At 54.6% G+C, this 13,398-nt stretch overlaps 7 protein-coding genes across 7 annotated transcripts; 5 read left to right on the top strand and 2 right to left on the bottom strand.

The window, feature by feature from the left end:
• Nucleotides 1-43: 43 nt before the first annotated feature.
• Nucleotides 44-1,223, top strand: H310_12208 (hypothetical protein). The gene has a single exon (XM_008879194.1). It carries the CDS (start codon nucleotides 53-55, stop codon nucleotides 1,163-1,165), a length of 1,113 nt encoding a protein of 370 aa, XP_008877416.1. The 5' UTR covers nucleotides 44-52; the 3' UTR covers nucleotides 1,166-1,223.
• A 1,864-nt stretch (nucleotides 1,224-3,087) lies between these two features.
• Nucleotides 3,088-5,456, top strand: H310_12207 (hypothetical protein). The gene has a single exon (XM_008879193.1). The coding sequence runs from the start codon at nucleotides 3,113-3,115 to the stop codon at nucleotides 4,190-4,192; it is 1,080 nt and encodes a 359-aa protein (XP_008877415.1). The 5' UTR covers nucleotides 3,088-3,112; the 3' UTR covers nucleotides 4,193-5,456.
• On the bottom strand, nucleotides 4,229-6,776 carry H310_12206 (hypothetical protein). Its single transcript, XM_008879192.1, has 2 exons — nucleotides 6,335-6,776; nucleotides 4,229-6,281 (listed from the first exon to the last, which is right to left on the bottom strand). The coding sequence occupies exon 2, from the start codon at nucleotides 5,800-5,802 to the stop codon at nucleotides 4,456-4,458; it is 1,347 nt and encodes a 448-aa protein (XP_008877414.1). The 5' UTR covers nucleotides 5,803-6,281; nucleotides 6,335-6,776; the 3' UTR covers nucleotides 4,229-4,455.
• A 1,042-nt stretch (nucleotides 6,777-7,818) lies between these two features.
• On the top strand, nucleotides 7,819-9,617 carry H310_12205 (hypothetical protein). Its single transcript, XM_008879191.1, has one exon. It carries the CDS (start codon nucleotides 7,912-7,914, stop codon nucleotides 9,247-9,249), a length of 1,338 nt encoding a protein of 445 aa, XP_008877413.1. The 5' UTR covers nucleotides 7,819-7,911; the 3' UTR covers nucleotides 9,250-9,617.
• A 273-nt stretch (nucleotides 9,618-9,890) lies between these two features.
• Nucleotides 9,891-10,426, top strand: H310_12204 (hypothetical protein). The gene has a single exon (XM_008879190.1). It carries the CDS (start codon nucleotides 9,922-9,924, stop codon nucleotides 10,372-10,374), a length of 453 nt encoding a protein of 150 aa, XP_008877412.1. The 5' UTR covers nucleotides 9,891-9,921; the 3' UTR covers nucleotides 10,375-10,426.
• Nucleotides 10,427-10,954: 528 nt separating this feature from the next.
• Nucleotides 10,955-11,556, top strand: H310_12203 (hypothetical protein). Its single transcript, XM_008879189.1, has 2 exons — nucleotides 10,955-11,193; nucleotides 11,247-11,556. The coding sequence occupies exons 1-2, from the start codon at nucleotides 10,958-10,960 to the stop codon at nucleotides 11,380-11,382; spliced, it is 372 nt and encodes a 123-aa protein (XP_008877411.1). The 5' UTR covers nucleotides 10,955-10,957; the 3' UTR covers nucleotides 11,383-11,556.
• On the bottom strand, nucleotides 11,543-13,299 carry H310_12202 (hypothetical protein). Its single transcript, XM_008879188.1, has 2 exons — nucleotides 11,733-13,299; nucleotides 11,543-11,682 (listed from the first exon to the last, which is right to left on the bottom strand). The coding sequence occupies exon 1, from the start codon at nucleotides 13,175-13,177 to the stop codon at nucleotides 11,825-11,827; it is 1,353 nt and encodes a 450-aa protein (XP_008877410.1). The 5' UTR covers nucleotides 13,178-13,299; the 3' UTR covers nucleotides 11,543-11,682; nucleotides 11,733-11,824.
• Between the last annotated feature and the right edge of the window lie 99 nt (nucleotides 13,300-13,398).

Genomic DNA, 13,398 nt, shown 5'->3' with positions numbered 1-13,398 from the left:
GATACCGGATGTGTTTCGTGTGCGAAGTTTCACTGTGTGTGCTAGAGATTTGATGGAGTCGTCGACAGTCACAGCGTCGCTGCGGGTGACATGCGGCACGCTGGCTGTAGGGGCTTTCCTGTCCAGCATTCGAGCGCGTCAGCTGGCAGGTCCCTCTGCCATCTTTGTCGCGCTGGGCGTTGGCACTGGCGTATTCAGACTGGTGAATCACATCAGAGGAAACGGGAACAGCAAGCTCGCAGCGGCAGTGGCGTCAATTACATTCTTCCGATTGTGCACTGCATCGCATCGCCAAGTTGTTCTGTCGTATGGGTGTTTGGAAGTGCTTCTGCAAGCGTACTGGGACCATCGCTGTCTCCCGACCTTGGTGGAACATGCAATATCCTTGATCACCACCATGCGCGTGGCTTACGCCTACCTGGTCCACGCAGAATGGTTACCTCCGTCAACCTTGAAGACGTTCGACTACCAAACTAACATCCCTGTGGCGCACTTGGAGCAATTTCGCCGCAACATCCACACGAACGAGCTGTCGCGGTGTGCCACGATGCATCCAGACCACTCGTGCCGCCAGTTTGCCGTCACAGGAACCCTCAACTTGCTCAGTCGGAGCGCGCAAGTGTTTGTGCCCCTCCAGAGTCTCTCGCTGGCTGCAGGTATTGCAACCAAGAAAGTGATCGAGTGGCCAAAAGTGATCAAAGGGGTGGCTCGTTCCATGATGTTTCTCACAGGGGCGAACATGGCTCCACTCATGCTGTCATGCTTGGTGCCAAACGCACCCCACAAATGGGTCGCTCTACTGGCTTCGATGTTGCCGTACGCCGTCCTTCAAGTGGAGCCCCCCAAACGCCGAGCGAGCGTGCTCAAGGCTATTTCGTGCTGGGCACTCATTTCTCTGCACTTACAGGCGAAATCGAGCCGCTGGTGGCGCAGACTGTACATGGCAACGCCAGCCAAGCATGTGCCGTGGTCGTGGGTCGCCACGGCAGCGTATGCAGCGTGCATGACGCAAATTCTGAAGCGGCCGCACATTCAAAGCCACCTCGCCATGCAGTACCTGTACGGAAAACCCATGACGAAGTCTAGAAACAGCACTGATAGCCGCTCAAATCCCACGAAACACAACGCTCAGGGCGACAAAGTTATACCTGTCACTACTCCATGACGACGTTAAGCTGTAATCTAGCTCATACAGTTGAGGAGAGGGACACCATTTGGCTGGCGACCACGTGCTCGGCGCCCGCTCCATTCATGGCTACGTCATTGTATATGCTGCCGTTGCCGACGCCTATATGCTCCACAGCTCAATTTAGCCATAGGAAATGGCCGGTACCACCAGCGAGCGCCGCCATCAACCTTGCCACCCCACAGAGCGGAAAGTTGGATTTTTCCCACTCGTTTGGCCCGTTCGGTTTGGCCCAATTGAAACTGTTGCTGTGGTGGAACGGGCCGTGTTTCAACAATGTCTTCCGCACCCTCCGACCCTCAACAGCCCTTGCACGAGCTGGTGGCCACAGCGCGCCATGCTGGTCCGACGTCATGTGGGACGTTTCTCGTCGGAGCAGTCATAGCAAGCATACGAGCGCGTCAGCTTAAACCCCCACCGCCGTTCTTCGTGGCTGCTGCAGTCGGGTCGGGCTTGTTTCGTTGCCTTTACCGGCATTGCCACCGCCACATCGCCGCGACTGTCTCATCTGCTGCATTCTTTCAAATGTGCAGCTTCAGCAACAAACACGTTGTGCTGTCGTACGCTGTCGTCGAAGCCGTGTACACGTTTTATCTGTCGCAAACTCACCGCTTGCCACGATGGGTCGAGCGGGCGACTGGCGTCGCCATCACGTCACGACTGATGTACACGTTCCTGTTCCACGCGAATTGGCTGCTTCCTTCGCAGCTGCGCATGCTTGATCACCAGTCCGGCCTTGCTCCAGCCCGCCTCGCTGCGCTTAGGACAAACCTCCACGACACCAGTGTACCCCGCTGCACCATGCTCCATCCTCATACGTCGTCGTGCGGCGCATTCGCCGTTGAAGCGACAGGGCTGCTTCTTTCAAGAAGTGTGTCAATCTTCGCGCCGTTGCACGTGCTGGCGATAATCGGTACTTTTGCTGCCACGCGAAAGCTTCCGAACTTGCGCCATCAATTAACTGGATTCGTCAAGTCCGTCGCCTTCTTAACGGCCAACTACCTGCTTCCGTACGTGTCGTCGTGCGCGCTCCCTCAGACAAACCACAAGCTGATGCTGGCCCTGGCCACGCTGACGCCTTCCTTGGCGCAGTTGCTTGAATCACCTAGGCGACGGCTTACCATCTTGAAAGCTGTCGCATGCTACAGCCTCATTTCGGTCGTATATCAGGTCAAGACATTCGCGAGAGGCTCAGCCAAAATGAATGGAAGGCTCGAGGGTGCAACATGGACATTGCTCTACGCTGCCTTGATGTCGTACTTGCTGCAACGACCACCACACACTCAAAACCCATGGCTTGTCAAGTACCTCGGCTTGGCGTTGCCACCGCGACACTCGAATGATCGCCAACTACCTACCACAGACGCTGCGTCGAAGGAAAAGATTGACCATCAGTGAAAGGAATCCGACGAACGTATTCCTGTCTAGGCGAAACGGATCGTACAGCGTTTATGGCCCAACAAAGTTGACTTCGTATGCTCGATATGAGCGCAAGTTCCATTTTACTCCGAGCAGGTGAAACTTGCACACGGCAGTGCCGACACTGAATTTGTGACAACCAGAGTGCTGTATGGCAACATTGTTTGAGAGGACGTATATCGCGAAGAGATAGGACGTATATCGCGAAGAGCTTCGCGAAACCCCGGCATAGAGCTAACGGGGGCTGGTGCTGCCGGCGCAGAAGATAGCAAGCGTCCACGGCGGTGGCTATTTCTCCATCACCGCCGCGACAAATCTGAACTGTCAAGTTGAAGTTGACGTACTCTGTGCATGTAAAAAACCAACAAAATACACCAATCCAACACCATTTTTTCACTATTATTCAGTGGATTTTGGTATTTTACTTTGTAGGATTTCGCGCCATTGTATCCGGTGATGATGCCACATCCGGAAACATCCAACTGAAACTTCATCCAGCACCTGACGATGCATGGCCTCAACGACGCATTGGCCCACGCGCTGCCAGCCGCGTGTGGGTGCGTGGCCATTGGGACTGTGATCTCAAGTATTCGAAGCCGCCGCGTAAAAGGCCCACCGTCTCTGTTTGTCGCACTTGGTGTCGGTTGCGGCGTCTTTCGCTACATCAACCGCCGTCGCCGGAAGAAGAAGAGCAAGCTGGCTGCATGGGTAGCGTCTCTCGTCGTGTTTCGGCTGTGTTCCGACCAACACAAGTACGTTTTGCTGTCGTATGCGTGCGTGGAGACGATGGCCCAGCTGTACTCGACATCAACGCTTGCTCGCAAGACACCGCCAACGGTGCGGTGGCTCTTGGAGCAATGTGCAGCTATGGCGATCACGGCCCGACTCATTCACACAAACCTCGTCCACCCCGACTGGATGCTTCCCGTGCACCTGTCCATGATGGACCACCAATCGTCCCTGTCCACGACACGCTTACAAGCAGTTCGACAAAACCTCCAGACTTCCGCCGTCACTCGGTGCACGAGCTTGCACCCAGGGCGGTCCTGTATTGCGTTTGCAGGCGCGACGTGCATCAAACTCCTTGGACGCAGTGCTCAGATCTTTGTGCCGCTGCATGGTTTGACGTTGTTGTATTCGTTGGCCACGACTCGACACGTATCCTCCGTGCAATGTGCGGCAGTTGGTCTCTGTCGGTCCCTCGCCTTCATGACATCGAGCTACATGCTGGCGTACTCGACGTCGTGTCTGCTTCCTCAGAAGAACGATTTGGCCATGATTAAACTGACGTCGCTCACGCCGTTCCTGGCGCAGTACTTGGAGCCCACGTCCCGCCGAACGTCGATCATCAAGGCTGTTGCGTGCTACAGCCTCGTGTCCGTGTACATTCAACTAGCGGCCAAGCACGAATGGCTCTCGAAGCAGTCGAAAGTCGCGGCCGTCTTGTTTGCATCGTGCATGACGTATGTGCTCCAGAATCCACATCGGCAATCGCGATGGGCGATGCAATGCCTGTACGGCGACTTTCTCGACCAACCTGACACGACCAAGGCAGCGGTGGAGACAGCGGCCGCCGCGATGGCGTAAGTGCGGTCAATGCTTGAGGGAATGCAGGGCGTGCGGACGAAAAAGACACCTGTGGTGCACAAGAAGGGACGTTATCAGGGCTCACAATAGTCGAGGGTATTGCCATGGAGTACTGACGGCTGCACGAAAAGCTACATGCGCATCGGTTCCCGCTGACACGCAAAAGTCACTCTGAGGACTCTGCCACGGCGGCCGCTTGCAACGGCACCTTGCTGCCGACAATGCACAGTCAATCGGACCGTGTAACTTGGTTGTTGGGTAGCTCATGTCGACGATGCCACCGCGTTGAGTTGCGCGAGCAATTGGTGAATAATCTCTTGGTTGGCTTCGAATCGTTTCTCGGCTTTGGTAGCTTGAGCCTTATCGAACGCAATGCGTTCGCGTTGTAATTCGCGGTCAAACTCGAGTCGCTCGAGCTGGAGTTTGACGACGGCGTCGTCGTGGGCTTTCGCATGGACTTGATCCCGTTCGATCACAGACAAGAGTTGCCGGAGCAGGTCGAAGCGTTGGTCGTCGTGTCGACGACGTTGGACGCGACCGCCTTGGTCGTCTTCGCGTGGAGATGTGGCGCGGGGACTTGCGTTTTCGTCGGAAAGTTGTCGCTTTTTCGACACATTGGCCGCCGTTTCTGAACGGGGCACGGAAACTGTTGGTCGGGTGGACGGGTCGACATCTGCGGGAACGGGGGACAAGGGCTTTTGGGGGGTGATGGGTCGTGCAGAGCTCGTACTGCTAGGAGCATTCTTTCTCGTGTTGTCGACGGACGAAGGGTGCGTTGGCGGGAGGAGCTGCCCGGGAACCATTGCAGGCAAATACCACATATACGGAGTCATCCCGGGCTGGATCGGGTATGGGATCGACGTGTTGTTGGCCTGTTGTGCGTTTGTCTTGGGCGGTTGCGACGATGCTGAAGCGCGGGATGACGATGATGCAGGAGCTGTTCGCACAACGTCTCGTCGTTTAGAACGCGGAGATGTTGTCGTCTCCGTGGAGGCAACAGCAGCTGCAACACTTTCATGTGTGCTTGATCGGGCGTCCAAAGTTGCAGTGGAACTGGTTTTTGTCGCGACTACAGTCGATGTTGTTGCAGCTTGCTCTTTTGCTGTCACCGGGTCATTTTTCGTCATTCGCGCCGTGTGATTTGCCTTGGCTTGGGCTGCACGTGGTTCAGTCGTGGTGGGTGGTGACTTGGTTGTGCACTCAGACGCTGCCAAAGAAGTCGACGGCGTAGCAGGACCAACTGCTAGCGACGTCGTGAAGGAGGTGTGCGGCGACGGCAGGAGCGAGGACGATTTTGAAGAGGAGCGGATTTTTTCAAGCCGGTGAGCAGTTTGCAGGGCCGTCGTGGAGGGCTGACCGAGCGTAGCCAGTCGTGGCGTCGTGGTTTTGACGGGTGTCTCTGCTGTCGCGGAAGATGTGGTGGACGTAGGTCTCGACGTCACAAGAGCCGTTGTCCCTGGGTTGGTTCTCATCGCTTCAGTAAAATGTGCGTTGACATGTTTTGATGCGATTTGGTTCGAAGTTGGAATGACCATCGGGCATTCCTGTTCAGGTGCTGACGCGACAGGTCTCGTCGATCGTGTTGGAGTACTGCTTTCCGGTGTCGACATCCTCGACGACAACGGAGTCGTCTTCCTCGCATGCACGACTGTCGAGGGTGCGGACACAGGTCTTGACCTATCAATGGTCCATCGGGACAACACAGTGTTGTCCTGAACAGAGGACGACGCAACAGATCTGACCGATTGTGTCGGCGAAATTTCTTGAGCTGTTGACACCGTGGACGAAAACGACGTCGGCTTGGCTGCAGACGAACGTGCCACAAGTTGTGATCTGTCAATTGTCCATTTTGACAGCACGGTGTCCTTGCTCGTGAAGGGTGGCTGTGCTGTTCCATCGATATCCTGGATCGTAGGAAGTGGTTGCGTTATTCCCTGGACCTCTTTGTTCGTAGCAAGTAGTTGCGAAGCCCCCACGTCCTCCTTGTTCGTGGTGGATGTTTGTGGCGTTTCTTGGGCCTCGTTCGCTGCAAGCGTCAGCCTGTACTCTCGCGCACATGCGTCAAAGTTGTTTTCGCCAGGCTGTCGCACTATGGGATTGAGAGATGTGATCAAGTCCTCTGTCAATCGCTTCTTGTAGTACGCGTAAAACAAACAGTTCCGTGCGTCGCGATGGAGATGCTTTCGCGTCTTGCACGGACAAAATGGACATGGTCTGACGGTGCGTTGGGAGGAGGTGCGCTTTTGCACCGTTTGGGAATTTTCAGACGTGTTCGACGGTGCCGTTTGGCCGTGATCAGCTCGCAGTGGATCGTGCGTCGTTTTCGACGCTTCTCTTGGCGAAGTGGGGTCAGCAGGAGCAGGTGACGAAGACGTTGCAGCGAACGCCTTTTTGCGGGTCTCCCATTCCGCAGCACACCACGCCTTGTGTCTCTTGGGATTCTTGCAGATGTCGCAGCGATTGATCTTCATGCCTTCAAACATGAACGTTTCACGGGGTTGATCGCCCACACCGGACACCAGTCCATCCTTCGTGCGCGCCATGGGGCAATCGTTGCCGCCGCGACCACGGCTGAATTTCAAATTGTCGAAGTGGGTGATTGAAAACCTTTGTAAATGGATATATCGACTTTCGGCGAAGTCTTTCGAGTATAGTGAACCCAAGTGGTATTTGTTTCGGTGGATGAGTTTGAATTCGCCAATTAAATTGGACTCCTTTTCTCAATGGACCAATCAATTGCTTGACCTACAAACCACATAAAATTCCAAAGGTTTGTCATCGGGTGGTCGTTGGTACGTGGCTGTGTGGCCATTTATACCCTGGTGCATCGAGATGCAGGGATCATTTTTGCGTGTTATCCGCTTTTCGTTTTTCCTGCCTGGGTTACGGATGAAATCGCCATCGTGACGATTACTGCTTTGCCACACTGAAAACGTCACGCAGCGTCTCGCGCGAACCGCCTTTTGCAAAAATGGTTGATTTTCTTGGGATCGCATCCTGACGAGCATGCGTACAAGCTTGAAACTCCACTTTCCCCGACCAGGTACGTTGCTTGTCGAATAATCTCGAGTTGTGGTGGCTTCGACATGCACGACAGAGACTGCCCTTTTTGTCAAGTCATGTTGCCGAGAGAAGCGCAGTCTGTGTGTGAAACTCCGTCGAGACCACAGGACTCTCCGCCCCGTCCTTCGCACTTCCAATAGTTATTGTTCTTCCTCACCCCACCGACGAAGGTTAAAAACGAGCCGCTATATAAAAAGTTGTATGCGAATACTATGCCTCGGCGCTCGAAATATTTCAGTTATCACGACAAAATCCTCGAGATGTTTTTTGGGCCGGGAAGTAGGTATTGTGGGGTCGTCTGGCTCTTTTTCGAAGCACTCGCCCGCGATGGACGGACACAAGAGGGGCGACTCATGCCGCCCTTTATGTATGCGTGCTCGCCAACGACCTCTTTGAACGGTCGTTGCGCTTGCTATGCACGAATTCTTTCGCTTCCCTCTCGTGCAGAGCGCGATTCGCTCTCGTCCTCGGCTGCAACATCGAATGGCTCAATTCTCTCGCACATTGATTCAGAAAAGCACTCTCATGTGAGAGAGTCGGATTCACAAGAAAAATAGAGGGAGAGCGAGAGAGAGAGAGCTCGACGTGGCTATGGCGATCGATACCTGCGGACCTCTGCACCCGTTGCGGAAGTGGAGTTCGAGGGAGTGATCGCCATGCCAACTTCGTCCTGCCTCGCTGACGCCGTCCTGCGCAACACGGAGCTCCTTCGCGGCATCTTTGAATTCCAAGACGGGCTCTATGAAGATGGCCTGGTGTTCCAGCACCTCCATCCTGCGTCGGACGAGTACAAGACACTCACGCGGTACCATCTCCTCGGCGAATCCTTGACTCACTACGATACGTCATTGATACCCATCTTCGAACGCCTGGACGAAGTCCTCTCTCCTTGGTACGCCATGCATGGCTCGACTCGTGTGCTTCGCTTGGTTCGGTCGATGCAGTACATGCGTCTAATGGTGCTTGTGCACGCTGCGTACTATGGACTAACCGAGGTGATGTCCCTGCTGCTGCACCACCCTCCTCCTCTTACGAAAAGTTCTTCGTCCTCGTCGCCGTTCTACTGCCATGGGTTTCCCCATCTGATCGATCTCTCCGCACTGAACGGTCAACTGCCCATGCTCGAACTGCTGCATTCGAACCCGACATACAGCACCGCATCGACCGACTCCATGGATTTGGCCGCGCGCAACGGTCACGTCGACGTTGTTCGCTTCCTCCATTTCCATCGAAACGAAGGTTGCTCGCACTTTGCCATGCTCCACGCGGCCACGAATGGACATTTGAACGTTGTGGAATTTCTCCACCAGTTCCGGCATTTTGATGGCGTTCCCGACACTGCGTTCGTGTCGGCCGCGGCCAACGGCCATTTGGACGTTGTCCGATTCTTCCACAAACACAACGTCCATGGATGCACAACCCGCGCGATGGATCTGGCCGCGCGGGGTGGCCATTTGGCAGTCGTAACCTTTCTGCATCACCATCGGACGGAGGGATGCACCACGTCCGCTATGGACTTGGCGGCAAAGAATGGCCATATCGAAGTGGTGACGTTTCTCCACCGGCATCGCAAGGAAGGCTGTACGACCTTGGCGATGGATGGCGCCGTGTCGAATGGCCATTTGGATGTGGTGCGATTCTTGCATCACAAACGCCACGAAGGCTGCACCAAGTACGCAATGGACAACGCGGCCGAGCATGGCCATTTGAATGTATTGCGCTTTTTGCACGAACATCGGACGGAAGGGTGCACGACGTCTGCAATGGACAGGGCCGCGTCGTACGGCCGCCTCGAGGTGGTCGAGTTCCTCCACAACCACCGAACCGAAGGATGTACCCCTCGCGCGTTGGAGATCGCGGCGCGCAATGGACATTTAAAAGTTGTGCAATTTCTTGCCTCCCATCGCCACGAAGGGGACATCCAGTCGTCGATTCGGCACGCGACGCAGAACCACCACCGACAGATCGTGGCATATTTGGAAGGGCTTAATTAAGACGCGTCTTTATGGATTCTGAGAAGTCGATCCGGTGCACAGAGATTTGGGGCGTCGTGCCCGCTTGATCCAAGAGGCGGCCACGGTTCCTGGTTCGAGTACACGTGAAATACATTCGACCAAACCTTCCACGTCGGTCTCAAGGGACTTCAATGTCCCTTGGTGTGCTGTAGACCGACGAAAGGCGGGCAAACCAGACGAAAGACGGGTACACCAGACCCACCCATCCGTAGTACGGGTTAGCCCCGTGCCATGTGACTTGTATGGCTGGTAGAGTTCAAGCTCAGTCCAGTTGGTGGCAGCCACCGGTGGCCACGTCCCGGTGTGGGCCAAGCGATCGCCGCATGTTCTGGCCATTTCGCTCGAATTTGTCGGCATGAATTTGATAACTCGATATATTTAGAATCGAGCAAGTAGGCATAATGAATTCAAATGACATGCTTGTGGTGGGCAAAATATCATAATAATTTTCGCAACTATCTGGGTTCTGCCCAATGATTTAAAGGTTTGTATGTAAATAATGAAGCAAAGCTATGCCAACCCTCCTCTGTCCCGTACAACACAAGCCGTGGGGTTGTCGCTCCTCCGAGTCCCCTACCCCCACTTGACCCCTTCTTGTATTTGCAGAACCATTTTCCAATTTGCGTTCTATCACGCAGACCGACCTCCATCATGCCGCTTGGAGCGCTGCCACGACGCCGGCGCAAGCGCACGCTGCCCCACCGCGTGCAATTCACAACTGCCACGACGTTCCTGTTTGATGTGGCGTATGGCGGATCTGCCGTCCCAAATGAAAGCGGACCGCCCATTGGCCTTGCACGACGTCACAGTGACTCGACCGACACGGATCTCTCGCAATACCTGGACGCAACTTCCCCACGTGGCACGGTTCGCAAGTTTGACCACGTTGAGCGCATTGCGTTGCTCAAGGCAGCGGCGTATCCCGTCAAGGAAATCACGGACTTTTGCTTTGACGCGATCGACGTTCGAAAGTCCAGACACGATACCATCGAAGAGTACAAGCGGAAACGACACCAACGAGATTCGGATTCGAGAAGAGTACGTCCGTGCCTCGATGGAGGTTGTTCAAGCGACGACGACGACCCCCTTGATGACGAGTCGTGACGCCCGAGTCGTCTGGACCATAATGTAACTAACTTACCCTTCCTCACCACACCTGTGTTGTGCACCACTCAGCGTCGCACTCGACTGACTCTGCTTGTTGACACTAAGTATGAATGGACTGGCAGACCACCATGCTTCGTAGCAGGTTCGAGTCCGTGGCCGCCTTTGTTGCGGCCGTTGGTAGTTGTCCTGCGTACGTTTAAGATTGCAGTAACGCGCCATCGTGAAACAGTCGTACTGCATGATTTCATTTTATCGCATCAATATACACAAAATATGTAACATATTTCTTTGAATTTTGGATCGTTTCGACAAACGCAACTGGAATTCAACCCAACAATCTGTATTCAACGCGGCGTCAGTTTAAACAGCTTCGAGTCCTTGAGAAAATGGTGGTGCCGAATGAGTTCTTCGAGGAATTCCGAGAGGTAAATGGTGACGATATGCTGCTCACATTGTGTTCCAAATAGTTCAGATTGACCACCGTAGGTCAAAATACCTTTTTCCACCTCCAAAATCGAATTTTCGAAGATTAGGTTCCTGGATAAAGATCAGAAACGTGCATGTTGCATCCGCCGTCCTCATGGCTGGCATCCGCGAAGGGTACCTGCTCCATTTGGACGCCCAAAACGACAACTTGGGCGATATTCACTATGCAGCGCTGGAAGAAGGCATGCTCAAGATGTACTCTTCGCCCGACCGCCAAGATGCGCATTTGATCCTCAGCGTCTCGTTGGCCAGGCACAGCATCGAGGTGGACATGGTGCCATTCAGCGATGGCAATGGCCTCCCGTGCCGCTTTTTCGTGCACTTGACGCCGTACGTTGACTCGTCCACTCCTGGCGATAAAGAACAGATTATCCTCTTTGCAGCGCCGACGGCAGCTGCTACGACGCTATGGTCGAGAGCGTTACTGAATTGGCAACGGCACAGCTTCGACTCATCATTTCGATCACTCCCTCTCAGCGAAAGCGACCAAGCTGCTATTGCAGCCCAACGAATGTCTGACTTGCGTCAACTTGAAGAGAGAGTGCAGCAGTACGACCTCGTCCCGCGAGCTTCACCGAAGTCGCCTTCTGGCCAAAACTCCATCTGGACTTGGGTTCAAGGCTTGATCTCGCAGAAAAATCCCTCATAGCTCCACGCATCTATCCAAATGTACCAATATCTCTTCAATAGTCCTTGCATCATTTCGAATGTAGTCGTGAAACTGGACTCCATTCCCAGCTTCATGCAGCCCCAAATTCAACGAAATACTTATCGCGGCGTCGGGCCAGCGTTGTCTAGCGGTACACATTGCCTCAATTTCTACGTTCAAGGCGAGTAATTTTGAGTGAGCTGACTAAAGCCAAGCCCACCTGTGCTATCCCGTTGTCCGAAGCGATGGCGAAACATGAACTGCACTCGCTAATGCTCTCGAGCAGTATTGTGTCTTAGCAATCTATACCTCCTACAACATGGCAGGTTTGGCAAATGCAAAAACAGATCGAATCACGCGGTTGTCCACGGCATTGTCGCCAATGCAGAGTTCTTGGAGTACGGGGCACACACCTTGCCGGAGAACTTGGGCCAACGCTTCGACGCCAGCCAAGTCGACAAAGTTATCTTCAAGTCCGAGGACGCGAAGGTGCTGGAGGCGGCGGTGGCCTACACCAGCTGCCACATTGCAGACGGACCTGGCTGCAATGTTGGAACCGAGAAGCAGCGTGTGGAGACGCAGCGGATGGGAACCAGTTTGTAGCATCCTGGCGAAAGCATGCATGCCGGATTCGCCAATGTAGTTGCGCCGCAAATCCAAGTGGACCAGTGCAGGCAAAGACGGTAGCATGGCCGTTACGGCCGCCATGCCGCTGTCACCAATGGCATTTCCAGCAAGACTCAAGTGCGTCAGCGAAGTGCACGAGAGCAGGGCGCTGCAGAGGGCGGACGTCGCATTCACGTCATCGGTGTGGATGTACACGTTGGAGAGAATGAGCTGTTTCAATGCGCGTGAGGGCAACGCGGCAGCGAGTTGTACAACAACAAGTTCGTTGCTCAGGGTTGGTGGGGTCGAGGTGGGGTGGAAGAGGGGAAGAGGTGGGGCCACGGCCAACCTCTCGAGTTGCTGGAACCGTTGCAGGCGTTGCTGGCCAAGCACTGCGGCAAGCTGGTGCCACGACAGACTCAAGTACCGAACGTTCCGGGGCAAGAACGACGCAGCGAACCGATTCAAGCTCATGCATCGGACAACGTCGATGCCATCAAGAAACGAAAAGACGTGGCCGAGGACATGCTCTTGGTTACCAAGGAAGAGAACGCATTCGGGATGGAGTGGCGGGTCTGTGGACTTGCGAGGCTTCTTTGCGGATACCTCTACGGACGTCTCCTCTGCGCTAGCTGTGGCAGCTCGTCGTTTGAGAGATGGCATGCGAAAAGTAACCTCCTGCGCGCTGAAATGCAAGACCGATTGGTGATGCAGCGACACAATCAAGTGCTGCACGCGCCGCTGGAGCGACTTTTCGTTCAAGTACTCTTCCAACGACGCTGCCCGGAGGTACAATGCGAGCTCCAAACGACGAACGAGCGACGGCAGGCGGGCGTCCATAGTCGGGGGTTGGAGTGTCGAGTCATTCCCGAACGAATCGACCGTGGTCGATAGCACGCGGTGCATGACTTGGTGCTTGTTCTGGAAGGCCCAGAGCAACTTGTGGATCATCGTTCGCCGAGTGGGAATGTCGACATTGGACTGCCACGTGTGTGGGGATGACGGTGGTGCCGCCACCGCGGCAGTCGTAGTCGTCGTGGCAGGCAACGTCACAAGCATAGTGTGTTGGCAGGAACTGGCGGCCAGTTGGGAAGTACGCGGCGGTCGAAAAGGACGCGGCGGAAAAAGAAACCGTTTGTTCCGTCTCGCCGTTTCAATGTCACTTGAACTTTGTATCGATCGATGTTCGGCCTTGGAAAAATCCACTTGTTCAAAATCGAACGAACGACGCCACGTTCGATAAAGGAAACGCTGTGCCGACACAGTATACAATTTCCAAC

Source organism: Aphanomyces invadans (genome assembly GCF_000520115.1).
Source record: "Aphanomyces invadans strain NJM9701 unplaced genomic scaffold supercont1.37, whole genome shotgun sequence".
In the NCBI taxonomy this organism is placed as follows: Eukaryota; Oomycota; class Saprolegniomycetes; order Saprolegniales; family Verrucalvaceae; genus Aphanomyces; species Aphanomyces invadans.
The sequence above is the reverse complement of the archived record's forward strand: the minus strand, read 5'-3'. Positions and strand labels throughout refer to the sequence as shown.

Coding starts and splice junctions, on each gene's coding strand:
- H310_12202 (XM_008879188.1), bottom strand. CDS start 13,177: ATGCTTGTGACGTTGCCTGCCACGACGACTACGACTGCCGCGGTGGCG.
- H310_12204 (XM_008879190.1), top strand. CDS start 9,922: ATGCCGCTTGGAGCGCTGCCACGACGCCGGCGCAAGCGCACGCTGCCC.
- H310_12206 (XM_008879192.1), bottom strand. CDS start 5,802: ATGTCGACACCGGAAAGCAGTACTCCAACACGATCGACGAGACCTGTC.
- H310_12208 (XM_008879194.1), top strand. CDS start 53: ATGGAGTCGTCGACAGTCACAGCGTCGCTGCGGGTGACATGCGGCACG.
- H310_12205 (XM_008879191.1), top strand. CDS start 7,912: ATGCCAACTTCGTCCTGCCTCGCTGACGCCGTCCTGCGCAACACGGAG.
- H310_12207 (XM_008879193.1), top strand. CDS start 3,113: ATGCATGGCCTCAACGACGCATTGGCCCACGCGCTGCCAGCCGCGTGT.
- H310_12203 (XM_008879189.1), top strand. CDS start 10,958: ATGGCTGGCATCCGCGAAGGGTACCTGCTCCATTTGGACGCCCAAAAC. Junction 11,194..11,246: donor TTTTTCGTGCACTTGACGCC/GTACGTTGACTC, acceptor TCCTCTTTGCAG/CGCCGACGGCAGCTGCTACG.